At 41.6% G+C, this 27,997-nt stretch overlaps 2 protein-coding genes across 4 annotated transcripts in view; both read right to left on the bottom strand.

Moving 5' to 3' along the window:
• The window catches only part of LOC115530619 (myocardin-related transcription factor A), a 36,537-nt gene extending 12,920 nt beyond the window's left edge, over positions 1 to 23,617 (bottom strand). For 2 of the 3 annotated variants that reach the window (XM_030339279.1, XM_030339295.1), the window contains exons 1-6: positions 22,546 to 23,617; positions 19,629 to 19,774; positions 6,230 to 6,295; positions 2,575 to 2,630; positions 1,693 to 1,768; positions 885 to 1,046 (exon numbers count right to left, since the gene is read on the bottom strand). In XM_030339279.1, coding sequence (XP_030195139.1) covers positions 885 to 1,046; positions 1,693 to 1,768; positions 2,575 to 2,630; positions 6,230 to 6,295; positions 19,629 to 19,752 — 484 coding nt within the window. In that variant the 5' untranslated portion in view covers positions 19,753 to 19,774; positions 22,546 to 23,617. Of the gene's footprint in view, positions 1 to 884; positions 1,047 to 1,692; positions 1,769 to 2,574; positions 2,631 to 6,229; positions 6,296 to 11,013; positions 13,429 to 19,628; positions 19,775 to 22,545 lie in introns of those variants that run through there. The other variant, XM_030339287.1, reaches the window with a different exon arrangement.
• A 107-nt stretch (positions 23,618 to 23,724) lies between these two features.
• On the bottom strand, positions 23,725 to 27,648 carry ccdc97 (coiled-coil domain containing 97). Its single transcript, XM_030339306.1, has 7 exons — positions 27,237 to 27,648; positions 26,957 to 27,130; positions 26,302 to 26,461; positions 25,978 to 26,066; positions 25,402 to 25,621; positions 24,817 to 24,940; positions 23,725 to 24,138 (listed from the first exon to the last, which is right to left on the bottom strand). The coding sequence occupies exons 1-7, from the start codon at positions 27,405 to 27,407 to the stop codon at positions 23,949 to 23,951; spliced, it is 1,128 nt and encodes a 375-aa protein (XP_030195166.1). The 5' UTR covers positions 27,408 to 27,648; the 3' UTR covers positions 23,725 to 23,948.
• Positions 27,649 to 27,997: the final 349 nt, after the last annotated feature.

Below are 27,997 nucleotides of genomic sequence, written 5' to 3'. Positions count from 1 at the left end.
GACACTGTACCTTTATTGAATCTGAGCTTTCACACCTCTACACATCAATCAAGCAGGCAGACCTCTTGTCTCTAAAGTCATAATCTTACATCTGAGGGGAAGGGGCGGCAAAAATAAACAAATCATTGTTCATGGTAAGATGACCACCAGGCTTGGTATTTTGCCAGTCTCTTCCTTAATCCTCTCCTTCCCCATCTCCCGCCCACTGCTTAGGGAAATATATTTTATCCATTTGACATTTGCCCGTTCATTTGAAGGACATAATGGGGTTTTAATGAAATTACAAGCACACATCCCCCGGTGAGGACGTGGGGGTCAATTCTAATATCTGGGTTATGAGGCCAACTGGCATTTCTACTAAAAGACACCTGAATATTTCAGAACTTGGTTCTCCATAGCAATTATTATCTAATCCTTTCGACACATTAAACCTTTATAATGTTTATGGTGTCAGTTCAGGATGTAAATGAGATCTAAGATGCAGTCAGAAGAAGCATATTGCACGACGTGAAATATTAAAACACTGCTTCTTGTTGCTGCAAGCTTGTTGTGGTGGCAATATCAAAAGGATTGACAACGCTAGCAATAACAATGTCAGCAGGAAGAGGATGATGTAGTGGGCTGGGGTTTTCGACTCCCAACCGAAACGTACTGGATTCAATAATCCAGGACAATAGTCTATCTGTAGGCATCCTTGAGAAAGATAACCCGAATGGCTGCTCCTAAATAATGTATATGACTTCAAAGCCTGCTTAAATGAATACAATAGCAGAATAGCAATAACAAAAATCAAAACACGCTCACATAGCGTGAAACAGTACGCTAACGGCTGTTAGCATTCCCCCAGGTTCCCCCATCTCCTCCGCCGGGGTGTCAGTACTCGCCTATGATGGCCCGCTTGATGCTGGAGTGGACGGGGAGGATGTTCTTGTGGATGAGCTCCATAGGCCCGGGACGGTGGGAGAGCTTGACGTTGAGGTCATCGGCCAGGCGCGCCCTTTTCAGCTGCAGCTGCGTGGCTTGCAGGCAGGGCTCCGCACGTGTCTCTGCATTGGAGAACATGGAGACGGCGGGCATGTTAAAGGGCCCCTCGTTTACCCTAGCAGGTGTGACGTTGAGCCATTTTGAACAGCTACGCTAGGCTGACGTCCCGCGTTGGGGTGTTACCTGTTTCACGGTTGAGGATGCCTGAAATTCAAGCTTTTCGGTCACTCATGACTGTGAGATGTCTACTCATCCTCTGAATCCCATGATCAATTTGAAAGCTATCCACCTAGAACAGCCTACACATTGGAACTGTCCATTAGCTAGGCTTGTCTATCCTACTGTTACGCCTGAGTAGACTCCCCCATGAGATCCCATGGGACCAGCAAAAGAAAGCGACTATGATATCTGTAGCTCTAAGTGGAGAGGGGAGTTGTGGCGTCATTTGGGATCGCTAATGAAGTGTTTAGCAGACACTTCTTTCCCAAGCGACTTACAGGCAAGGCTGAGAACAATTAAAAAGGCATACAATGGAGTATGAGATGCACATTGTCCAACGAAAGGGGTTGATGTAGTGGCCCATTGTGGAGGATAGAGGGCACTGTGTGTGCGTGCGCGTGTGCGCGCACGCGTGCGTGTGTGCGTGTGTGCGTGCATGCGTGCGTGTGTGTGTGTGTGTGTGTGTGTGTGCGTGTGTGTGAGACTTACGCTCCAGGATGTGCATCCTGATTAGCTCCGATCGCTCTGGACGGCAGCGGAACTTGGTCTTCAGGAAGTCCTCCGTCTGTTGACCAGATCCAGGATTGGCAGTTATCATTCGATATTCATTGCATCAAAAAGCAGTAAATTCAAACAGAATCTCAACGGGTCAGTAGAAAACAGATTCTGCAAATTCTGCAGTTTCAACGTCATTAACACATTTTATCACGATTTTGTGATGCATCTGTAAGCAAATACACACAAACACGCTTTTCCAGTCATGTGGGGAATCAGCATCATTCCCATGATGATGATAAAATGGTACACTAATGCCATACCAGGGCTTGTCCTATGCCAAGCCTACCAAACCCAGACCTTTTATGGATTCAAAATATGTTGTTGCAATAAATACCAACGCACTGAGACTCCTTGGAATCGGTTGGTTTAGTTCCATGAAATCTTTTGATCCACTGAGATGGTCAAGCATCTCATACATTAGTATGCCAATATCGTCAACGGCAAAAAAGGAAGCAATTTCCTGTTTCAAGGGGCGATTTCTGGCCACATTGAACTCACACATAATGACTTATATTATAAATGGCTTTATTTCAAAGATCTCTTCCATCCCGGCACTCTCGCTTTCATTATAAGATGTGAGAGATTAACATCTAAGATTTGTCTGCTGAAGAATATTAATGAAGAATATTGAAGAATATCTGAAGAAGGTATATATTATACCATATATGGATTGTTTGATTCCACACATGATATATGCTAAGAATGCACCATACATGTGTTACATGTTTGATGTCTTCTAATCATGGTTAATATTGGGGGGGGTGGGGGGAGATAGGTTTTGGGGGAGGTCGCTGGCGTGGTTAGAGTACTCACGCGGGCTCGCTCCAGGCTTCTCCTGTGATCATGGAAGGCTGCTGAACCTTTTAATGCTGGAAGACATGAAGTCGGAACACACTGAGGTTAAAATACAGAATATGATATTTTGATAGATGGTCCGATAGAGAGAGAGAGAGAGAGAGAGAGAGAGACAGAGACAGAGACAGAGACAGAGACAGAGACAGAGACAGAGACAGAGACAGAGACAGAGAGAGAGAGAGAGAGAGCGCGAGAGAGAGAGAGAGAGAGAGAGAGAGAGAGAGAGAGAGAGAGAGAGAGAGAGAGAGAGGACAGAGATGGAGAGTGAGAGATATTCAGAGGTCAGCAACACAAAATAAAACCGACCTCCCCTTAACGTTTGCATGTGTACGTGTGATTATGTGAACGAGTGTGTGGTAGGAGGGAAGGGGATAGGGGCTTCTGCACTCCAGCTTTCTGTATTCTAGCATAACAAAAAGACAAGCTAGTATTTGTTTGTTTGTGTGATTGTTGTGTTTTTTATGTGTTTTTTTGCGTGTATGACAGAACAAGACGGCTTGGAAAAACACTAGGAGCCAAGAGAGGGCTGAGGAGAGGAAATAAGGACACACTGGCATGATAAATGTGCTCCAATTAAACCTGCTGTCAGAGTGTATTTTTTGTTTCAGCCTGGCTGTATTTCCTTAGTGTCGTCCAGGTTCACACAAGGTCCCGTCATCGCTGGTCTCATTGTTCTCTCAGTGTTTGTTCCGGTCCCAGAGCTGTGAGGCCACAGGAACATCACTCACTCTCTGGATGTTGTCACTTCCTATTCATTTGCATAATGACAAACATCCCAATGTTCTTGCCTGCTTTGAATCATTCTATTGTCTATACTTTACACAACTCTGAATCCACAACCGAGGTGTGGATTGTCTGTCTGTCCGCGCTTCCCCCAAACTGTCTCAACTCATACCTTCTTTTATGTTCAGGTCCACTGATGTCTGGGTGACACGATAGTTATATGTCATCATTTTCAAAAATAGATGTTTTTCCCACCCCAAAGCAGCAACATCAGAAAGAAATGTCAGGGCACGGCCAGCAAAATGTATCATTGGTCTCTCACACACACAAGAATACATGTTGCAGTTGTCCTATATTCAATAGCTAGCCTGAGTGTTTGAAGTAAACTGGCATTCATAGCAAGGAATGAGGACTAGAGTTACCAGTTTTCACAAGCAAGAAATACATGCATACACATGTGGTTAAACCTATGTAACTTTTTCACTGCAGCTATGGTCTTTGTTCTAACTTATTTCCAAATAATTTCTAAAATAATAAGAATAAAACCAGTGCTTTGTTCACAATTAGTCAATTTGTTTTGTGGAATTCTCTCATTCAAATTTTGAATGAGAGATGTTAAAAATATGTTTAAAGCAGGTCTCTTTCAAATAGAGAGGCTCCATTATATGGTTGACAGACAGGGATATCTTTTTAACTTGCTCTGCTTTACGTCTCTGCTCTTGGTTGAGCTTCTACAACTGATTTAACACATAATTATCCTGGGGATTTGGGAGTTTAAGTGTCTTATTAACTGATTGGATCGCTCACTCCCTTGTTCAACAGTGCCGCTCTGTACTCAAAGCTTTGCTTATCACGGCGAATGGATATAAAGTGAACAGAAAGAAGTACATGGGGTTGAAGGGAAACAGCAGGATATTATTTTAGAACATTGCATTCAAATACACTCTTTCTATTTTAAGCTCTCTAATTTTCTCGTTCTCCCCATATCCAGATCTCTTTTCTGCCCATCTTCAAGCCCATGATTCAGATCAGTGTTGCGTTCCCATAAAAGGGGGACATTTCCAATTTTGGGTTTCCTCATTAAAAAGCCCTACAGTGTATAATCCATATTATAAATCCTAGTTGCAACAATACAAAGCTCTAGTCAATATCAACAACTTGTAAGCTATAAGGCTGGTAGAACATAGGTATTACAAGTTGCAAATCCATACTCTCTACTGGCTCTGAATGCAGCATTGCCAGTTGCCTGGAATATGAAGATCATTCTCTATCCAGCAGGCCTAAGGTTAACATACATTACTGATATCAATAGACAGCTCCTTCCCTTTAGCCTTGCACTGAAAGGAAAGAGCACATCTTTAGCTTACAATAAAGGTCATGCTTTAATCCTAAAGGATAGCAAGAGACTATAGCTCTGGCAAAGCAGAATAGGTAGCTTTAGCTTCAGTGACCTAGCACTGTTGGCATTAGTGGAGAACAAGACAAAGGCTGGGTATATGAATTGGGTTGCATTTTACGTCTATAAAATTAATTGTGCTTCTCAATAAATAATAATTGACTCAACATTTGACCAATACTGTTGAGTACTGAGTACTGTGATCCATGCATTAGCCCAAAAATAGAATAGTTCACTGTTTGAAGGTCAGGGTCAACAGGAAACAAGACCAGTGAGGGAATCAGACAACTCGTGTCTCATGTCAGAAAATCAACACCCTGTCAATAGATGCTTCTTGCTCCTTCATCAGCTTGGGGTAAGCCAGAAACTGATGAAATGGATGGAAAACCAATACGTCTTCATCATCTGTCAGTGTGTGTCAGAATGCTTAAAATATTTCTACCTGTATACCTCTGTAAATATACTATGGTTCTGAATTCAACTTAAAAATCTGTTTTTGAACAGTGTTATAGATAATGGCATTAGCTCTATCTATGTTTTCATGGGCTTTTATGCTATACTGGACAGGAACCTGTAGAGAAACAGCAAAGTGGGTCAAAATAGGTTCATTAAGATACTTTGCAAGGGACTTCCGGATGGAATCAAACCTGGGTTATTACAACAGATTTCCTACATGGTTAGCGCAGTACCGAGTTGAGCCACCGATTCGCACCCCCTGAATCTGTTTTCGATTTGAAGGATGCAAAATCTGCTTTATCTCTGCTTGGCCACAAATTGTGGTTTTGAGAATAGACGCGAGTACACATGCCAGAGTGACACATTTATTTACTAACAGCCTCGGTGCAAAACAGCTGAGACGTTGCGACCGCGGGGCTGAGAGCTGAGAAGCTGAGAGGGGGGAGGAGGAAGGACAGCAGAAGGCGATTCAGGAGCCAATGGGAGGAGGTGTTAAGAACAACAGGAGATGTCAGTTGCCCTAGTAATCAGAGCAGCAGAGTTTTCACAGTTACGGTTGTAACCATCAACCCTTATTGTTTTCATGGTGGCGAAGGACACATAAACACACACTCACAGAAACAGCTCATCTCAACATCCAATCTAATAAATATCACTTAGATTGGCTACATAATGGCAGCATAGTTGTAAAAGAGATACAATTCAGTTGAAGGACATTACAAGCGTCAAGCGTTTAAAAAAAAAAACGTCCCTCAAGCACAAACCAAATTCTAAAGAGACTTTACACGGCCAGTTTTGGTTAGGCTTTGCGGCTATAAAACTCTAGGCCAGTGGCGCTACAAGGTGATGGAAAAAATACAGTTGTGAGGCTATAGGGCTCTGAGGCCATAGGGCTATGGGGCTATAAGGCAATGGGGCTATATGGCTATGGGGCTGAGAGGCTATATGGCTGAGAGGCTATCAGGCTATGAAGCTATGGGGCTAGAGGATATTGGGCTAAGAGGCTAAAGGGCAATGGGTCTTATGGTGTCTACTTACGAGGCATGATCCCCTGGTTGATCAGCTCCTGTCTGGACCTCCTCTGCTGAAGCTTCAGCTGGAGGACTGTGGAGAAGAGAGAGGAGGGAGAGACATCAGGAGGGTGGAGGAGAGAGAGAGAGAGAGAGAGAGAGAGAGAGAGAGAGAGAGAGAGAGAGAGAGAGAGAGAGAGAGAGAGAGAGAGAGAGAGAGAGACATCAGGAGGTTGGACATAGAGAGATATCAAGAGGTTGGACATATCAGGAGGTTGGAGAGAACGAGAAATCAAATGGGTGGAGTGAGAGAGAGAGACATCAGGAGAGTAGAGTGAGAAAGAGAGACTTCAGGTGGGTGGAGAGAGAAAGAGAGACTTGAGGTGGGTGGAGAGAGAGACATCAGCAGGGAGGAGAGAGAGCCATCAGGAGGGAGGAGAGAGAGACATCAGGAGGGAGGAGAGAGAGACATCAGGAGGGAGGAGAGAGAGAAAGCAGGAGGGAGGAGAGAGAGACATCAGGAGGGAGGAGAGAGAGACATCAGGAGGGATGAGAGAGAGACATCAGGAGGGAGGAGAGAGAGACATCAGGAGGGAGGAGAGAGAGACATCAGGAGGGAGGAGAGACAGACATCAGGAGGGAGGAGAGAGAGACATCAGGAGGGAGGAGAGAGAGACATCAGGAGGGAGGAGAGAGAGACATCAGGAGGGAGGAGAGAGAGAGAAAACAGTGGATTGAGGCAGACATCAGGAGGTTAGTGTGTGAGAGAGAGATATTGAAACCACACGTCTTGTTTTTTACCAGCTCTGAGATCTTTTTCCCCTGAGCACAAGTCACACACTTTCACAGCCTCAAAAGTGAATGCTTGAAAACCTCCTCCAGTGAGATAATTCATACACATCCTAACAGACAGCCAACAGGAATGCTTTGCCGTACATTTCCATGCAACTGAATTGAAACCTTTTAATTAAAAAACTATTTGCAAAAAAGTCAAAAGTAGGCCTATTCTATGCAGGGGTTTCAATTATTTTCATACATTATACATTACAGTTTGCAAATAATCACCAAGGAATTGCTCCAAAGCTCTACTAAAGCTAAGAGTAATCAGTGACAGCTCACAGAGGGATTACACACACAAATAAACCAACATTTCTCAACAGTGTTATACTTTTAGAGCTAAATCAGAACCGGCTGAGAGAAGGAACAATTCTGTTGATGCCTTTTCCATTATGAAATACGAAAAGGTTCCAGGCGCCACCTACTGTTAACTATGGAGCATAGTAGGCGTAAAAATCTATTATTTTATGGTCAGTGTAGGGAAAAATAAAGTCTTGTTGATTACATTTCCCGTTTGTCCTAGTATCTCTTGTGGATTCTAACAAGGTAACAAAGATGAGATCTCACTTGATTGGAGAAAGAATACAAAAAATATAAACATTACCAGCGTTGTTTCGAAACAAATAATAATTAATAGCAGGGTGAATAATTTTAAAGGACCTACCAGAAGCTAAGAGAGAAAAAAAAAACGTAATATACATTATGCGGTTAGTAAGCTAACCGCATTTTCTCCAAAATAAAACAAATATTTAATTTTAATTTAATCATATTAATACAATCATATTGTGAAAATATCCGTACAACAGTAGGAGATTTTCTGGGCCATTGTGGCACAGAACCTAGGCCTGAAGTCTCCATACGAAAAGGGGCAAAATGACGCCTTCCTTCCTGTTTTGATTTGGAGAATTGAATTGAAGCTGTACCCTTGTCTACCGCAATAAAACACAATTTCCGTTCTCAAACTTTCTATGAGCTGTGGTTGGCCGTTAACAGTCCGGGAGTGAGAAGATTAACAACAAGACAAGGAAAACCACAACAAAGTCATGCATAATAATTATTTGTTTTATTTATGACAAAGAATTGGACAAAGTAATATCAAAAATATGTCATGGAGACAGATATCCCTCTACCAGAAGTCCCTCCCTTTCTCTCGTCCACCAAAACCAAGTGACTAAAACAGATATCGCTCACTCCGACCTCCCACCCTCTCTCGGCAATAATGCATATTGTGTGTGTATGTGTAACACTCCCAATTCAAAAAAATCTCTTTCTCTCTCTTGCCCTATCCGTCTCTGTCTCTCTCTCTCTCACTCTCTGCTGACATCTTGCTCTTTCGCCCTCTCTTGCCTGCTTCTATTTGTATCCATGCTGTAACAGTCTGGAACCCTATCCCTCTGGATCCCTCTGGAGTTATAGGAGGTACTACTGTAATAAACACACACAGGGCCACACTGGCACACACAAACACACACAGGGGCACCCATGCACTGTTCATGCACAAACATACATACACACACACACAAACACACACACACACTTAGATACACGTTTTCACAAACCCATACACACTCACTCACTCACACACACACACACACACACACACACACACACACACACACACACACACACACACACACACACACACACACACACACACACACACACACACACACACACACACACACCACCTTGTAATGAGATAATGTAATTTAAAGGAAAAAGATGATATAAAAACAAATCACTCACATACACATACTCAAAGACAAACCCACACTTGCACACAGACAGCAGCAATATACCATTTGATAATTTTCTAGGTTGCATTTACTGATCGCTTTATTCTATACTTCATATGAATTCAGCTGCTCTAAGAACAACGGCTGGGAAAAAAAAGGGTCAATAACTGATGTATGGCAGACAACAGTTGTCTGCCTATACTGGAGCATAGGCAGACAACTGTCGATAAGTGGATGGAAACAGACCAAAGACGATAGAATAATTTCCGCGGTGGACTGGTTTGTTTGGTTTGGCAAACTCAAACAAGTTGATTTGAGTTTTCCACTTGCAACGACTTCTAATCCATTACTGCAGTCAATACATTGCATGTGTAATATCTAACAAGCCTCTGTTTACAGTTGAAAAAGAAACAGAAACAGAAACGGAAACAGTAAACCACCAGTGAACCGCAAATCTGACTACAGTGGAGTCGTCATTCCGAGTTGATGTATGGTAATGAAGACTACCGTACCCAACATCCATAGGCTCCTACTCTGATAACACTATGTCTTGAATAGAGAGCTTCTACACATCATAAATTGTTCTAAAAAACAGCCAATCTAATCTACAGCCATCTAATGCCTTTATAGATATATTATAGTCAAACTACACAGTCAGACTCCAAAGGAAGACTCTATAGTCAAGTCAAACTCTAGTCAAACTCTACGGACAAACTAGTCAAATTATAAAGGCAAACTGCAAACAAACGGCAGACAAACTCTACAGTCAAATTCTACAGACAAACAACAGTCAAACCCTACAGCCAAACTCAACAATACACTCACTCTTGTCATGCTGGTTATTGGGTTCATGGGGGGGGTGTTGAGGACTGAGTGTGACCGTGGTAGACGCTGGCTAAGCTCCAGCCACTCTCCATCTGATATCCTGTAGGACCCCTTGGCCCAGAATAAACCAGACCTGGATGACATCCTGCATGGGAGGCCTAGAAAGACCCCAAAGAGCTGGGTATTTTTCTACCTTCATAAAGTGAACTAAATTCAAGGACTAATGTTAACTGACAATAAGTTGTCTGACATTTAGTTAGCAGATGTATTAATAACTTACAATTTGTACAAATGGATCAACATTAATTTGGCATTAAATGAGCTCTGTAAAAAAAAAGGACAGTGGATAGTGCAAATGCCATAGGAAAAAGTTGAATTCAATGCTTAACAACAATCAGAAAGACTATGACAGTGACCATACTTGTCCGTAAACACAATAAAGCTATTTCTGTTTTATGAGCAGAGAGAGAACTAAGAAATCACGCTGGATAATCGCTTTATTAACACACCCATGGGTGCTTGTTACTGAGAATATGGTTCTCTAGCGGGCCCTAATGGGGCGAGATGTACCAGAGTTTCCATAAACACCCAAAAGAAGGCTTTGAAGATATTACAATACATTGCTTAGCAATAAGAGTCTCATTAATTTCTTCCAGAGGGATATACTTCTATACAGTGGTTGTTCAGTTGCGCAAACAGTGGACATATACACCATGTTAATGTGGACATGGTGGGACCAATAAGAAGATCATCAAATCAATCCAACAAATGTTTTTGCTTCCCTTCCTTCATGACAATAAAATACCAATCAAACATGTGTAAAGGGAGGGTAAGAATCACATGGTAGAGAGGGTACTGTGCATGTTAAACTGGTTCCAACCTGGACTGTTTGGGAAAGAGGATTCCCAGGGCTTCCAATGGAGTCTTACAGGGGGAAATAAAGGAGGATGAGACGGAGGAACAGTTGTTGTGGCATTTAAAAACAAATGGTTGATTACAGCTTACGTGTGCTCAGGCTCTATGATTGACCCTCTATCTGTGTTCTACCCTCAATGTATACAAACTGTGTGCTTTAACTACTGTCTTTATCATCAAACCAACCGCTATTAAATACAATGTGATTGAGAATGTATATACTTTTTTACACTGTTTACAGTTTTAGAATTTACTTATATATTTTAATATCTATGCAAATTCATCTTTAGTAAACAGAAACACCTTAAACGTTTAGGAGAAGGTAAGAAGGCACGTCAAAGTACCATTCCCTCAGGACCTTTTTCACTATATTTAAGTCTAGTTGGATTGGGATGTATCTGGGTTTCCTGCCCCCGTTAATAAATTACTGATTTCACGGCACACTTGTATCAAGCATAACACAGGTATACATACAGGTGTCTCAAACCAAGAGTCTCACCTTGTCTGATGCTCTGACAGGCCTGCCGTATGGCTCGTTTATCCATACCGTTCCCCATTGGTTGAGCCCTAAAGGGGGCGGGGTCAACACAAAGGTGTGCTGGAGGCTCCAACATGGCGAACCGCAATCAGAGCTGATGAAGTGATTAAAGTTCTCAGAATTGGCAGCAATGGCTGATACAGATGAGAGAGGAGATGGCTATAAAGTCCCCTCAAAAAACATTACTCAATTGTAACTCGATTAAGTGTAGGCTTAATCGGAAAAATAACACCTCCCTCAGGTTCCACTTCACAAATACAGCCTGCCAAGTAAGAATTTGGTTGTTAAAAGTGGGTTTAAAAAAATTCTTTGTTCAAGGCTCAAACAGCAATTTAGTCCACCAGCCATAACAGCAATTGGAAAAAGCGGGTGGAAACACAGAAAAAAAAATTGAAATGTCTCACTGGTTTACATGGAAAGGAAAAGAGGACTGACGTACAACTCAGTAGGAACAGCTCTGATGCATCTACAGCAGAGAGAGAACTGGCTCCCCGGGAAATCTGTGTGTGTGTGTGTGTGTGTGTGTGTGTGTGTGTGTGTCTGTGTGTGTGTGTGTGTGTGTGTGTGTGTGTGTGTGTGTGTGTGTGTGTGTGTGTGTGTGTGTGTGTGTGTGTGTGTGTGTGTGTGTGTGAGTGTGTGTGTATGCTCATACGCCTGTGCGTGTCGGATGCCAACTAATACCTTGTTCAAGCAGTTTGTCGCAGCTGTTGCTGTGCTCAGTCATTTCTTCTGGTTGACGGACACAAGCATAGGGGGACATGCGCACACACACACAGACACACACAAACACACCGCTCGCTAGATTCCTCCCACTTTGCACCTATGATCTCAGCCCTGCTGGTGTCAAAAGGGTGCTGTTGCACCTGCAGGCGGACCTTACAGCTTTGAACCGTTAGCCTAGTTGCTAGGCTTACGGTGTGAGCTGTTGGGCCACCTTTAGCCTAGCGACTAGGTTAAAGGGGTTGGCTGGTAGGCCATCTAGCTTCTAAGCTAAAGGTGTGAAGTGGTTTGCCATCTTTAGCCTAGCAGCTAGGCTGAAGGGTTAAGATGGTATGAAAACTAGCTGCTAGGCTAAAGGTGTGAGCTGGTTGGCCAACTTTAGCTTAGTGGCCGGGCTAAAGGAGTGTGCTTGTGGACCACCTAGCTGCTAGTCTAAAGCTGTGCGATGCCGGGCCACCATTAGCCTAGGCTAATGGTGGGTTCGAGATGCATCGTACACCACCCGCACAAATTAGTAAGTGTAGTATCGCTACACAACGAGTTAGGTAAGAACAGTCATTGGCTAGACATTGTTATTGTTAGCTAAATTACCCACTTTAGCAAACCAGCTCGAAAACAAACAACAAAACTTGGCATTGTGTTGCAAAAACAGCAAAATGTGTGCAATGCATAAATTGGTGGCCAGATTAAAGCAGCAATGTAATGAAATGTGTAGGAGCATTTCAAATCGACATTAAAACGATCAACGTGATACAAATACAAAAACAACTCGTCACGATATTCGTTTGTCGAGTCGTACGGTCAACCTCACTGAACTCGTTGGACTCTCAGAAGGACGAGTGGGACAGGTAAAAAGGGGGCGTGCTTCGATGAAATTTCACATGAAAGCTGGGAGATTTCAGATTTCCCATCTGCCACTAGTGCGGGTGGTGTACGATGCATCTCGAACACACCATTAATGTGTGAGTCAGTATGCCAGGCTATGTATACACTAGGCCCTAGCACATACATAGCACCTGGCACATACATCATTTCCAACCAACATAATACATCCATCTGACATCTGTGTTGTGTACGTTGAACCGTTTTGAATCTGGCTATTCAGTATTTGTAGTATTTGTAGTAATTTTGTGCAGTCTAGTATTTATTATACCTCTTAACCCACATAATAAACACTTTATAGCAATGCAGTACATATATCAGATTCCACTGACGGTTTTTAATATTTGCAAAGCATTCCTACCTACAAATAAAATGTGGGTTCCCGTCGTAGACCTAAATGACAAATCTAAACTATTTCAGGATCAAATTACAATTCTGCATTGGTTTATTGCCTCATTGTTTTTGTAGGTCACACCACCTGTCTCTCTTCATCTACCGAGAAGCCGCACAATCTGTCTCTCTGTCTATCTGTCTGTCTATCCATCTATTCCTTTGGCATGATCCTGGCTTTAACATGACAACCTGCTCCAAATCGCTGACCATTTGCAGTCTCGTCCCCATGACCAGACATTCTGTCAGGGAGAGACAGAATAACATGATGTGAAAGAATAACAAAATAGGACATGGAACTATGCTCCTCTCCCTGTCCGTCAGCTATGTGTTGAGTATTGTGTTGACAGGGAAATGTGTGCGTGTGTGTGTGTGTGTGCGTGCGTGCGTGCGTGCGTGTTGTGTTTCGGGGGTACCAATAACGGAGCATAAATACTTTGTCATAATGCAGTTACTATTGATTATTTTCATAGTCCATTTATCAATTGATTCATCAGAATTAAAGCCTAAAATTATATTTAGACAAAGTGCTTGCATTTCAGAAACTATTAAACTATTAACAGGGAATGTTGTGTCATTTTACTAGATCAATTGCTAAAAACAATTGTTGCTATCTAAGAACATAGTCCTTTATCTGTAGATTGATTCAGCATTCCATATTTTAACGAATGATAATCTTCGTGATCTTGATACACATCTAAACCACCCTTTCTAATGGTTCTTAACCAAATTCATATCATTTCACACTTGACTTTATTTAGCCTCAGGACAGGAAACACTGCGGCGTATCCTTTCAACTTTCTGCAGAAGTTGAAGATCAGAGGTGTCTCTGTGTAGTTTTCATAGTACCCCTTAGAAGCCTGTCTCCATGGCTGTTGACAAAAGCAATAGCCCTGATGATGTCAGCCTAACTTATAGGCATCCTTAAGCAAGATGCCCTTTACCCCCTAACTGCTCCTTGAAGGGGAATCGTCACGCTTGCTACTTTCTAATTTAAGAGTGTTGCTTCAAGCGTGTTGTCCAAAGAAATCTGCAACATGAGTCTGAAATATCAACACCATTTTCTCTCAGGGATCATAGTAAAGTTGGACTATTGGTACCATTGGTCCAGAATATGCGTTCTCGATTGGTTTGATACAGAAAAATTACAGAAGATGTTGCAGTCTGACACATTTTCACAGCATGGGTAGAAAACGGTAGTGTCCTTTATTAGAAATTAGCAGAGGGTGAGGGTTCCCCTTTAATGAAATGTATCTGAATTCACTGTATGTATCTTTGGATAAAAGCATCTGCTCAACAACTAGTAAATAGTGTTATGCATATCATGTTCCATCTTGTTTAAAAAAAACATGCATACATGACAGGTTGCTACTGGGTTCAATCCTCCAAGTCCGCAATTTAAGGTCCCCCTGTAGGTATCCTATAGGGGGATTATTTGTTTATTAACACGGTGGATGCGCACGTAGAAAGATGGCAAAAATGGTTAATTTGCAGTTGCGGTGTTAATTAGCAATTTTGTCAGCTTACTGTTACATTAAACTGTAATCAGAAAACGCGGTTATAGACCCTATAGTATCTGTGGTATGAAGGCTGGAACGAATTTCGAATTATGAATATGTACACTTTATGTTGAAAGTATTGACCGTTGTGATTTCCATTGAAACAAATGGCGAGGTGATTATTCTTCAAACGAGAGCTGGTAAATTGTGAAAAATTAATTAAACTGTAATCAGACAACGTGGTTATATACTCTAGGCTGGGACGAATTTCGAATTATAAATATGTACAATCAATAACGTTAGCTCTCTGGCTCGTAGCTCAATGGACTAGGATACCTCCCGTTGCCAAGTCGTAGCTACGGTCCGTCCTATTTATGTGAAAAACATTATATTTGGATTGTAAGACGCATGAAAATATAAATGAATGATCTTAATTTCTTTTCCTTGGCAAGTGACCATGGTATAAGCGGGATAATGCCCTTCGAGGTGTCAAAAACATGTTTGATCGATCGCAATTAAAGGGGACTACTTTTTGAGGGAGATATACTCAGACAGAGTATACATTTAATAAGCATGCAATACGAATAAGGAAAAGCATTATTATTTATGTATTTTAATTGTTTTATTGTTGGCAAGCAAGAAGTAGAAAATGGGATAATCAGTCTTATTAAAAGAGTTTGTGCAACCAACCGCACAACAAGACATGATTGCGGCTCTTGTCGCTCTGGTCTCTTTCTGCCAACGACATGCGCGTAGAGCGGGGAGTGGCGTAGAGTGACGTAGACTGATTATCCCTCTATAGCAAGATGCCCTTACCCCTACCCGCTGCTTAATGTCATGTATCAGACTTTAAAGTAAGTCTTTCGATAACAACATCAACTTAATACATTCCAACAACATATAACTTTGAAAGAGTGGCAGGAGCGCTAAGGATAACACCACAGGTCAAAGGCCATTGTCAAAAACAGCAGCTGCTGTGTGTGTGTGTGTGTGTGTGTGTGTGTGTGTGTGTGTGTGTGTGTGTGTGTGTGTGTGTGTGTGTGTGTGTGTGTGTGTGTGTGTGTGTGTGTGTGTGTGTGTGTTTGAGCGAGAGACAGCATGTTTGGCCCTGCATTAGTAAAAAACCAGACTCAGCAACGTGACCTTGTCATTGGCTGATCGCACTGAGCTTAACCATTCAGTTCTGCATGTCAGTAGTCCTGCACTGGTGGAGATGGAAAATAAATAAGTAATAAAATAAATAATAATCCATCAAAGGCTTAATGTCTTACAAAGATTTGATGGGCCACTTGGTCATTAAAAGCTTTGATTTATGTGAAGACATCAGAATCCAAAATTGTCTTTGTGATGGTCGAATAAAATGAAAATACTTTGGCACAGGAAAAACATTTCGATTGATTCAAAGAAGATATAGAAGAAGACCAGTACTTAGTTTGAATGTTATATAAATTCTTTGACGGAGCTAGACCTTCCCTCAATTAAAGAAAACCTGAAATGAAAACACCTCTCTCTTCCTTGGTAGCTAAATGCCCTAGTCATTTTATGCATCTGTCTAAAAGCGCTGTTATTATTAGGCTGCATGTGATGCTCTGCTGACAGGTTACCATCTGAGCAGACTTCCCAGCCAGAAGCAATTGGCCTGCGGTTCATCACAGGTAGCCTAATACTCAATGGGCAGAAAATAGTGCAGAATTATCTGCGCCTGTATCTCATTTTGAATAAGCGCCTATCCGGAACACATTAGACATCTTTGGGAAGTAATTTAAAGTTTATTCCCCTCACATGAACAGGAACTAGGGAAACATATCTCTGCATGACAAAGGAAGTGGCTAACAGAAAGGAAATGCTAACCCAGCAACATCCCATATTCTGGATGCATAATGATGAATTTAGACTTGTCTGAATCTGAGATATCTTGGAATAGCCCATTAATTATCAACACATTGAGTCCAAATGGGGACAGACATAACATTCCAACAAATTATAATGCAATGTGCATGATTTCATCATCTGAGTCAACCGATGACCAAGTATCAAAAGGTCATAGCCTGGCCTGCCCAAAATTCAACGTCTTTAAAAAGTAACCTTGTGTCGTCGCCAACCATGGGTTTCCATGAACTGTTGTTCTGTTTCTAAATTAACTTCCCGGGCGCAGCCCCTTCTGTGCAGCACCTTCACCTCAATGTAGCCTCCCCCTCCTCTCCCTTCTATCCATCTTTTAATGTTAACTATTTAGGGGTAGGGGCATCTTGCTCAAAGGTTGCCTTCAGACAGACATTTGGGATCAAACCCAGTACCTTTCAGCTTGGACTCAAACACCCAGACAACTGCCCTCTCCTGATCCCTTCACCTGCTCCTTACACTGCAGATGATCTCAATCTAACTTTCCGGCTTTTGCCCTAGCAATCTTCGTCTTAGTAGTAGCTGCAACTCTAAACACGAGGTTTCACGCTGCACCTTTCACTTATACTAAAATATACTAACACCACTCACACACACACACACACACTACTCCCCTGCCCCCTAAGTCATAAAACTGATGGCATTTCAATACCCCTCCTCCTCTACAGTATTCCCTCCCTCTGGTTTAAATGGCAGACCCAGCTGGTCGCACGGCTAAATCTAGGACCTCCTCCCGGGTGCAAACTGGGGCTAAGGTTACTAGCAGCGGATAGCCTAGCCAGTAGAGACACACATTCACTCACACACACACACACACACACACACACACACACACACACACATATATAAAACACACACACACACACACACACACACACACACACACCCGCACACATACATATACACACAAACACACACTACCACACACACGCACACAAACACACATACATACAAACACACGCAAACACACAAACACATACAAACACACACACACACACGCGTGTACAAACACACACACACACTCACACACACACACACACACACACACACAGACACACACACACACACACACACACACACACACACACAAACACACACACACACACATACACAAACACACGCTACCACACACACACCCGCACACATACATATACACAAAAACACACACACACACACTACCACACACACAAACAAATAAAACAAAATAAATAACTTAATAAGGAATAATAAGGAATTTGTTAAATTCATGAATGAGCTAAGCTAGCCAGCCACGCTAGCTTGTTCCCTAATTAACACCTGATCCATCTGCCTTTGGTCTTAACTAGCAATGAGCCAAACACCTGCTGGTATTAGGTATCAGTCGACTAGTCACCAAATTAGTGTCTGTGTGACTATCCCAGAAACAAATCATGGCATCCCCCTTTATTTATTATTATTGTTCACAGAATTATTGTTATGATTATTATTCAATATATTCAAGATGGAATTCATATTTAGTTTAGTTTTGAAACACTGACTGTATGTGTTGAGAAAGCGTTTATAATTATCATTTTTCTGAATGTCCATGAATAGCTACTGTTCAAACAACTACTGTATACTACATCTATGTTATATTTGCATTGTACATTGTATTCTATTGTAATTGTATAATTGTAAGTACTGACTTTTATTCTTAAATCAATACTTTTTCTCTGCGTCTTTATTACGGAGGCATGTTGCGATGCTCACATCGGCCAAAGGGTGGCGGCAAACCTCTGGTGAAATCAACGTTAACAGCTTGTCAAATTATTTAATTTAATACCCTTGTTATAACGTTAAAATACGCTCTTTGAGTTGTGATGCTTAATCGTTAATATCAGGTACAATTTCAATGGGATGTTACAAGTAATTGTTTGGTTTGAAAACCTTTTGATTTGTTAATGGACTGCGATAAGACACAGAAAAGGCACATAGCGACCCACGTTTATCTCACTGAACAATGAAAACATTCACACCTGCTCACAAAGAAGCCCCAATTTGGTCCATTTCAAGGGCAGCTGTACTGTAAAGTTTCTCTCCCTAAAGAGACTACTTGGTTCATTATACACATTCAATTGACATGCTTACCACACACACACACACACACACACACACACACACACACACACACACACACACACACACACACACACACACACACACACACACACACACACACACACACATGATGAACACTCAGACACACAGGCCCTGAGTCATCTTTGTCATTTAACCAGCTGTTCAATAAACCCTGAAAAGTGAAGTGTTTACAATAACATACAGACTGTATGCCTTAGAGTTTGGTATGTTTGAGAGTGAGATCTAGAGAAAGACAGTTGCTTAAGTGCTACTACAAAAGATACACACACACACGCACACACCTATTTATCCGTTGGCACTATTTGTAATTCGCTGATAGCAAGGTCCACCTGGTAAGTAACACAGTGCTCATGTATTTGTGTGACAGTCTTTTCTGCTGAGCATGAGGTAATGCAGGGAGCAGTCGAGGTATGCCTGCTATGTAAACACAATGTGATGGCCATGGTACTATGACAACCCACTGGTTGTAAACACCTATTCTCTCTGTCTACGTCTCTCTCTTTCTTTCTCCCTCTCATTTCTTCCGCAGGAAGAGATGTAGAGAAAAACAAAACACACATGTCCTCCAATGAAATAGACTCATTTCCATTGGACGTTTGTCGTGGGTTTTATTTGCATGTGCTCTACGATAATTATCTCACAGATAATAAACGGTTCACACCTAATTTTATCAACACTGTATCCAATGTTTAACCAAATGTCTGTCATGTTTGAAACGTTTGTAAAGTGTGTAACGTGTGCTCGACACCAAAACAACCCGATTTTTCACACGGTTCTGCAGCTGTATCTTTCCCAGCACGGGTGAGGAGTATAATTGCTAGAGTTAATGCTAGCCTGCACTGCTTTGCTTCAAATTCAACATAGTAGAGTTTGAAAATAATAATAAATAAACAACAAACCAAATTGAGAACTGCACAACTGTCAACAAATTCATGACAGCATCATCTATTTGATCTTTAAAGTGTGGAAAAGGTAAAAATATTTCTAAAATTGTCAAAACAAATTCCAGGGATTTATCTGAATTTCATTTTAATTCATAGAATTTCAATGTGGGCTGTCACTCACTGTTCTTCCTCTCTCTGATTGGCAGAAGCTTGTTTGCAGGTTGAAGGGTCAACTCCTGCAGTTCATTGACTACTGCCTCGCTCTTCGGGCTTGCAACTCCAGCCCCTGAGGTGGTCATCGCCATGGTTACAGACACAGAGTCAGAACTATAGAAGAGCAAAACACACACACAATTACTTTATTTAACTTTAAATAAAGTATATACAATGTAGAATATAAATAATAGCATAAATGGAACTATGTTTAAAATATATTATGCCTGCTATCCCCTTCCCTCCGAAACATTACCCTAAGAACGGAATGTAGGTTTTTAGTTAGTTAAAATCGTTATCTGCAAAGTAGAGGAGGGTGAGTGAGCTGACAGAGAAAACATGCATTGGGCTGTTGTAGAGGTATGTGTGTTTGGAGGGGTTATTCGGTCATTGATGGGTCGATCTCAAAGCAGTCCATTTCTGACCCATGCGTTCTCTGCAGCCTTTCACTCTCTCTCAAGTGACACACTGCAGAACAGTCACAGGCCTCTACATAAAGTCAATTACATGCAGAGAAGGAGTTTGTGAAGTAAAATAATATACTTTTTCCATGGTTGGAAGTTCCTGGAAGAGTGGAGTCTTCATATGTTTTTTGTAACATGGAATGGTTAAAAAATGACAAAGGTGTAGCTTGACCTGTTTGTCAACCCCATTTGTTATATCAATGCCAAGACAACAGCAGGAAAAGATAAATTATAGAAACGCTTCAAAGTAATTGAAAACAATATCTTAATTGAAAACAACGCTTCAAAGTAGGGATGTCCGATATTGGCTTTTTTGCCGATATCCGATATGCGATATTGTCCAACTCTAAATTTTCGATTCCGATATCAGCCGATACCGATGTCGATATTTGGGTTATTTATTTTTCCTCAAACCTAATTTAGGTAACATTACATATCTCCTGTTGTGGAATTAACACAACATGCTTAATGTTATTGTGATGCCCCACTGGATGCATTCTTGAATGCAACAAGGCTTTCCAAATGTTAACATTGTCTGTGCAAAATAAGAAAAATACTTCAACTTAATTTAAGGGAAAAGTGCCATGTTTATTTTTATTTTTTTAATGGTCTCAGACAACAGTTTGGATTACACTCTCCCTGAGATAATCTTGACAATGCCCACAACAAATAGGGCAAACTTGACTTCACAAATGATAAAACATTGTACCTGAACAACTATGTGCAACATAGCAGTATGTTTCTTTAACTAAAACTCAATAACCTTAATTGAATAAATGCACAAATATGAGTCAATTACAATGTGCACTGTACTGCACAATTTTGAAAACATTTATTTGAGCTATAAATAAAAAAAAAAAAAAAAAAAAAAAAAAAAAAAATCGGTTTTAAGGCAAAAAAAATCCAATACCGATATTGACCGATATTACATTTTTATGCTAATATCGGGCCGATAATATCGGTGGGCCGATAATATCGGACATCTCTACTTCGAAGTAATTGAAAACAAACAAAGTAATGATTCAACATGCTCTGTTGAATTAGGTTGGCTCCTCTATAATAACTTTCCCTAAGACTATTTGGATTCTCCAAGGGATGATGTCATTGCTGCCAGACACAATGTCATCATGGCACCATCACAAGAGGCATTAACGTGCAAAAATATGACAGCAATTTGATTAATCACATGCCAACAACTTTCGGACCATGTAGCATTGAGGGATTGGACCACTTCTGAGGGTGGTGAGGTTAAATCAAGGCCCCTTTACACAGAAAAGTTATTTTTAGGCACTGGTCTAAGCCAATGCTAATATTTAAAAATAAATAGCAACGTAGTTTGCAGTGCATGAGGAATGGGAAACATCTCTTTATTTATGGCTGAGAAAGTATCCAAGGAAAACGGCTTTGTCTATATTAACATTACGGTTTTCCCTTTTGGATGGGACCTAATATACAAAGAGTAAAAGAGTAATTTATTTTAGGACACTAAGGTTAATTTTGACATGAACTCCTTTGAGCATGAGTCATGTAATGTTTGAAGAAAACCCTCCCAGATAAATAGGGTAAAAGTTTATTTTATGTATCAACAAAACCACAGTGGAAAATTAGTGATGAATTTCTGGATAACCACTAAAGGTTAACAAACTCCTATGCATTTCCTTTTACTATTTACTACTATCATTTACACTTTAATCTAAAGCAAATTACAGAGAATTCTGATGCATGTGTTGCATGGAAAGGTTAGGGCATCCAAGAAGGTATACAGGTTAAGGTTAGGATGCAGATGTTGGAGATCCAACCACCTTAGGGGTAGGAGTTGAACCGCATACCACACAATGTAAAACAACAACTAACTCATTTAGCTTTCCAGATATGGTCAATTCCATCCTAAACTTAGACCACCCCAATTTTCTACTGCTATCAACAGATCCTTTATGTATGACCTTAGATCGAATCGCCTAAGCAATCCGTGTTTGGCAGTGTTAAAGTAAATGAATGTACCGTTTTAATCGAGCTCTATGATTTTTCATTTTTTTCTATATTTATTAACTCTCAATTCAATATATTCAGTGAATGAACTTCTTGGTTAATCGTTGTGTATAAGAATTAGCATAACTGATGCTTAAACTAAGTTATCCTCGACTTATAATAGCCATCAAGTAGGCCCTATTACTATTGTTTCATATAATAAAGATGCTTTTGTAGTTTTCTTCTCGACATGGTCTGTTATGTATGCTGTAAGGGTCTATCTACCTATTAACTACCTATCTGAAAAATACTTATTTGGGAATTAATCCAGATATCTGGTTCACACATTTAACTAACGTTAACCACTTTTCTTGGACTCAACGGGAATTCACACAGTATCAAACCGGAGAAAAATCCTACGATGAAGAAGGAAAATAAACGTTATAGGCCTACCTTATTATGCCGTTGCCCACTTGATGTCGTGATCAAAACCAATTCCTATTCATTGTTAACAACTAAACACGAGTTTACTGGTCCTTTATATATTTTGACAGCCCGCTTTGCCAACGGTCGCTTCGCCTTCTTCGACCCTGCCATTTATCAATCGGTAAACTCCCTGCAGTTTCCAGCTTTACCTTGTGTTGGTAACACCATTTTATGCCATTATTATTTGAACGATAGTGTCCGTTCCAATGCATGGCAGCGGAACTTCAATCACCTGGGTGCTGATCAGTGACGGACTGGGATAAAAAAACGGCCATGGCATTTGTACCCGCGGGGCGCGCGCGCAACTCGCAGTAGCAGATACAACCTTTCACGAACGGAAATAGAAACGCACTTTTGATAGTCCCAGTGATGGTGACCTTCACTTGAGCATAAACAATGCACCAACTGCATAAAAAATGAATAGATCATCAGAGCCAGCTGCTCCATAATAAAAACATGTCTTACCGTCATGCAGTTAAAGTACAAATGAGCTCGCTCTTCTCCGCAACCCTGTCTATCACGTCAATAGAATCCAAGTTAACACGGACCTCTTTCTCTGTCGCCATCACTGATGGCGACAGAGTATAGCTTCCAACTTCCAAAGTAGGCCTATAGCTTCAAACTTCCAACAACCCCAAACACGCAGAGGCGGTCTATCCTACTCGATTCGGTCTTGAAATCCCCACAAGTCATTGCTTCATTTAAACTTTTGCAAACAAATAATCAAGGTTTCAGGGACTTGGAGAAATGTGGCTTTCAGATGGCCATAGAAAATTATTGTCGCTTGAAAGTGGGCCGAGATGTTATGGGGCCGCCGATTGCGATGAAGGGGCCGCAAGGCTGTGACAATAATGCCGCTCTCTGATTGGCCGACCGACTCAAACGGCCCACGAGGGCCCACGAGAGCCCGCGGCCCCCCCGGCATTCGCCAGAATAAAGAACAGACCGCAAGAACGTCAGTGGTGCTGATACCGTCTAGTTCTTTCGTGTCGGGACTCTCCACGTTTGCGTGGAGTCGTACACATTACAATTGCTTCCTTCTATAGAAAATTGTAGAGCGACTAACTCGGTCACTCGTACAAGCTTTTTCATGCAAATAAAGCACATTTGCATTTGAGAAGGAGAAAAGAGACACTTGTTCACTTGTAAACAATACTTGAATCACCTTTTATTAAGACTGCTTTTCCTGCAAATAAAGCTAATTTAAATGAATATTTCAGCGAGAGAATGTCATTGATACACTACAGAAAGGTACACCATACATAATTATTACAGTCCTGGTCAAAGATTTACAACAGATGAAATATATAAAATGTTTTACAATGTTTGAATACCGTTCTGAATTATGAGTTCAACCAATGTGAACCTTTCTATTCTGTCATACACTCATCTCCATCTTTATTTTTACGCTGATACTCTTCGCCTTCTTCTTCTTCTTCTTCCTCCTCCTCCTCTTCTTCTTCCTCCTCACCATCATCATAGTCATCATCAAAGTACTTCTCCTCTGCATCTCTGCTCACTATGTCCAGGTTGTCATAGTCTGGGTTCTCGTCCACTTCACTGTAATGGGTAAGGAACATGCGTTTGCACCAGTACACATATGTGTGTACACACACACACACGCACGCACGCACGCACGCACGCACGCACACACACACACACACACACACACACACACACACACACACACACACACACACACACACACACACACACACACACACACACACACACACACACACACACACACACACACACACACACCAATTAAATTGTTTGGGGCAAAAACGCCCTATCAATGTACGTCCTCTAAAGGTTTTTGTCACTGACCACTTAGATTATAACATTCTGGAAAGGATCCCGACAGAGAAATACAACTTTTCTATAACAAACACACCGGGATCTAGTGATAGGTAACGAAAAGGCATCTTTTCAATAATGTTAGAATATATTCTGAGCCTTTCCGTGGCAAAGCAAGCACTTTGAGAGGAAATACATTGACAAGGCACTATTTCCTCAAAGGATTACATTACAGCTCGTTTTCCGCGGATAACGGCTGCACCCTTCTCGCTCAATATTTGTCGTCTGCATTAGACCCTAAATGATGGTAAAAGAGAGTCCATTTGGTAAATGTTTTCCTTTAATGCCATGTTTTCCCTGTTGAGCCAGACAGGATCCATTTTGAGACCATAGCAAAAATACTAACACCAATTCATCTGCAGACGGGCTCAGTCTGACCTGTAGTTGAAGTCCTTGTCTTGGCCGGATAGGAAGCGCTGGTGCATCTGTCCGATGAACTCCTCGCGGAGCAGGGCTTTCTCCTCCTGCGAGGGCCCTCCCTGCCGCTCCTCCTGCCCAGCGTCTGGATGGAGACAGAGACGTTGGTTTACTCGGTTACCGATATCCATGCCACACAGCATTTGTAGTTAGATTCATCTACATGAATCCCTTCCTGTTTGGATGTGATCCGGCATTCTGTATGCTCTACACCTGTTTTTTGTTTTTTTCAGAGTCAAATAGCAGCAGGGAAGTGGATTGCAAATTGGCCTGGCCACAATATGTATATAATACACACATTTCTTGTCTGTTTCATATGATTATTAGATGATGTTCAAAAGCATTTGCTTGTCCGAATTAGTAAATCTAATGTGTTTGTGTCTATACAATTTGATGGTAACTATACAAAAATATATATAAAAAAAAAAATAGAAAATTTGTTGTTTTTTCCGCATGGAATTTTAATTGCATACGTTTTCGTATCATGATATCGTGTTTGAAGTTTTATCGCCCTTTGAACAGCATGTGTGAGTGTGACGTATTTACCGTTGAGGTCTTCATCATCCTTACGTTCATCGTCTTCCTCCTCCTCTTCCTTGGCGCCGTCCTCCTTCTCCTGCTCCTCCTCCAGACGGCTCTGAAGGAGTCGCTCTTGGTAGGAGTTGAGGAGGATGTGGGCCAGCCCCCCGGAAGCACACCCCTCTGGCCCGTCCGACCTTCCCTGAGCAGCACCGTCCTGCATCAACTCCTGGGATCGCTCCAGTATCTACGCCGGCGGTGATGGCTTCAGATTACATTCAACACTAAAACATGCACTGTGTGACCCTTTGGTGTCACTGCAAGCAGACAGCATTTATTGATACAATTTCAAACCAGAGTGTCTAAAATAATTAAAGTCATACACGCTTCAGAAAATTCTGTCTTTGAACCCTGATGTTCATCATCTACCCGCAGACATCATTGGGACATCCTCATAAAGACCCCAGCAGGTAAGTTGCTTCGGATAAAAGAGTTTGCTAATTTACTAAATAGCTCAGTAGTACGTAGTAGTAGTAGTAGTAGTATACGAGGCTAATGAAGTTAAATTTAAGACCCTGACAAGCTGTGGCACCCTGGTCTCACCTCATCATCTGTCAGGTACTGGCCGATGTACTGCTCATACAGTAGCAGCTCCCTGTTTCTCATCTGCTCCTCGCTGAAGTACTGACCCTCTGGAGAACCGACACCAAACACACAAATAAAAGGGTACACAATAGAGTTTACTGCCAATGACTTTGCTGGGATTAGATCAACTTTCATTTTAGTCAGTCGCTTTGAGTCTATAAAAGCATCTGCAAAATAGTTAATAGGACGGAAGGAACGTATATGGACACAGAGCAACTTTCAAAGATATGTAACAGATTAACTAAACTGATTTCCACTTAACAGCAGGACAAATAAGTTTACCTCTCTGCAGGGCTCTAAGGGCCGCATAGCGATGATTTCGAACCCTCGTCCTGTCGGCATGCCCTCCAGGCCTTCTTTGTATCACCCGGCAGTAGTGCTTGGCCCTTGGGTCAGAACCGAGGTGGGAGAACGCAGCCAGATGCTGAGGCTTCAGATGGGCCTTGGAATAAGAGGATGTCAAAACAACTATGAACGCAATAATAGCGGTTACAGCAATGAGCAGTCAATTTGGAATAACATGATTATGTCATGTGAATGGTTATGCCGTGTGAGTAATGCACTGGCAGTTTCGATGACAACAATGTCTGCCAAAAATGACAAATCCTTTGACGATGAACGACTAAAAAATTACACAAAAAACATTACGACTAACAGAATAAATAACATTCCATTGCTCCTCAATGCTTCCACAATGGAGGCGGCCATTGCGAGGTCACGGTGGCATCCCACGCCTATCATTTAAGCATCTTTCAGCAAGATGCTTAACCCCTACTTGCTCCTTAATTACATGAATCCGAAGTTGACATGTTTATAGAGTCTGCTAAATGACCCCATGATGTAAAGTTAATTTAAACAGGCATTGGTTTATGCCGAATCACGCAACAGAAACATATCTTATATCTTATGGAGAAAAACGACGACAGCAAAGGCTTACCTGGTACCTTTCAAGGAAAACAAGCGGTTTGCTCTTGTACTGTTGTAACAGCTCCTCTCGACGCTGATCTAGAGTCAGGTCTGCTTCTCCTATTTGCTGGCTCTTGACCGGGCTCCCACTCAAAGCGACAGCCTCCAACATGGCATTCACACTGGGGGATAAGACCTGAAAATCCTTTATGGTAGAATAAAATAGGTAGAGGTATAAGTAAGCCAAGCATCACTTGTAAGAAGAAAAAATTGTCGAACAGAAGAAGTTCATAAAATGTATGGATCCGAACCTGTTTGTCCTGCGGGCTATCTTTGGGGCTCGTTGGCTTTTTCAACACAAATGCAGGGAACATTTGAGTCTCCAAATCCATGCGTGTGTTGTCAGGTGTTTCAGTTCTGTCATTTTTCTCAGAAGGACCTGGAATGGGTTTTGTTAATGGAGGATCTATTTCCCCCCACATGACGAATTAAAAAAATAGTTATAGATGTCCAGCAGATGTTTGTTTGTTAACAAGAGGTTTGCTGACCCGGGAAAAGGCAGATAGCACTTTACTCATGAAGTATATTTATTAATAACAATGTAATTCCGATGGAATAGAATAGTTTCTTGTTTCGGTATGGCATTTGCATTGAATTCAAACAAGACCGCCATATTGGTCCGTCATTGTTATTGGTCCCCTCCAGCATCAGACGAATATTCATTCCGTGTTCGTGCTTTGGTTTTCTCCAGGCCCCCAGGATAGGCGCATACTTCCGCAATCCACCAGTGCTCAGAGGCCAAGCCTGGTATTGCAACTGTTTGGGCTGGCTGTGGATGGGGGTCCGTCCTTTCATGTGGCCCAGAAGTAGATATCGCCGTCCACTCCAATACAAGTGGGGAACAGGATTGTGTCTCCGCAAAAAATCTCTGGATATCAATCAAAGGCTCATAATTATATTTCTACCCTGTTCTAAAAAAAAATAAGTTTTCTTCTTTTCAAAACGCCTCCTCACGCGTTTTATTAGCAGTTTATGTTGGGTGGGCAGCTGAAAGGAGTCGTACTGAAACAAA

The sequence above is a fragment of the Gadus morhua genome, chromosome 2 (assembly GCF_902167405.1).
Source record: "Gadus morhua chromosome 2, gadMor3.0, whole genome shotgun sequence".
In the NCBI taxonomy this organism is placed as follows: Eukaryota; Metazoa; Chordata; class Actinopteri; order Gadiformes; family Gadidae; genus Gadus; species Gadus morhua.
The sequence above is the reverse complement of the archived record's forward strand: the minus strand, read 5'-3'. Positions and strand labels throughout refer to the sequence as shown.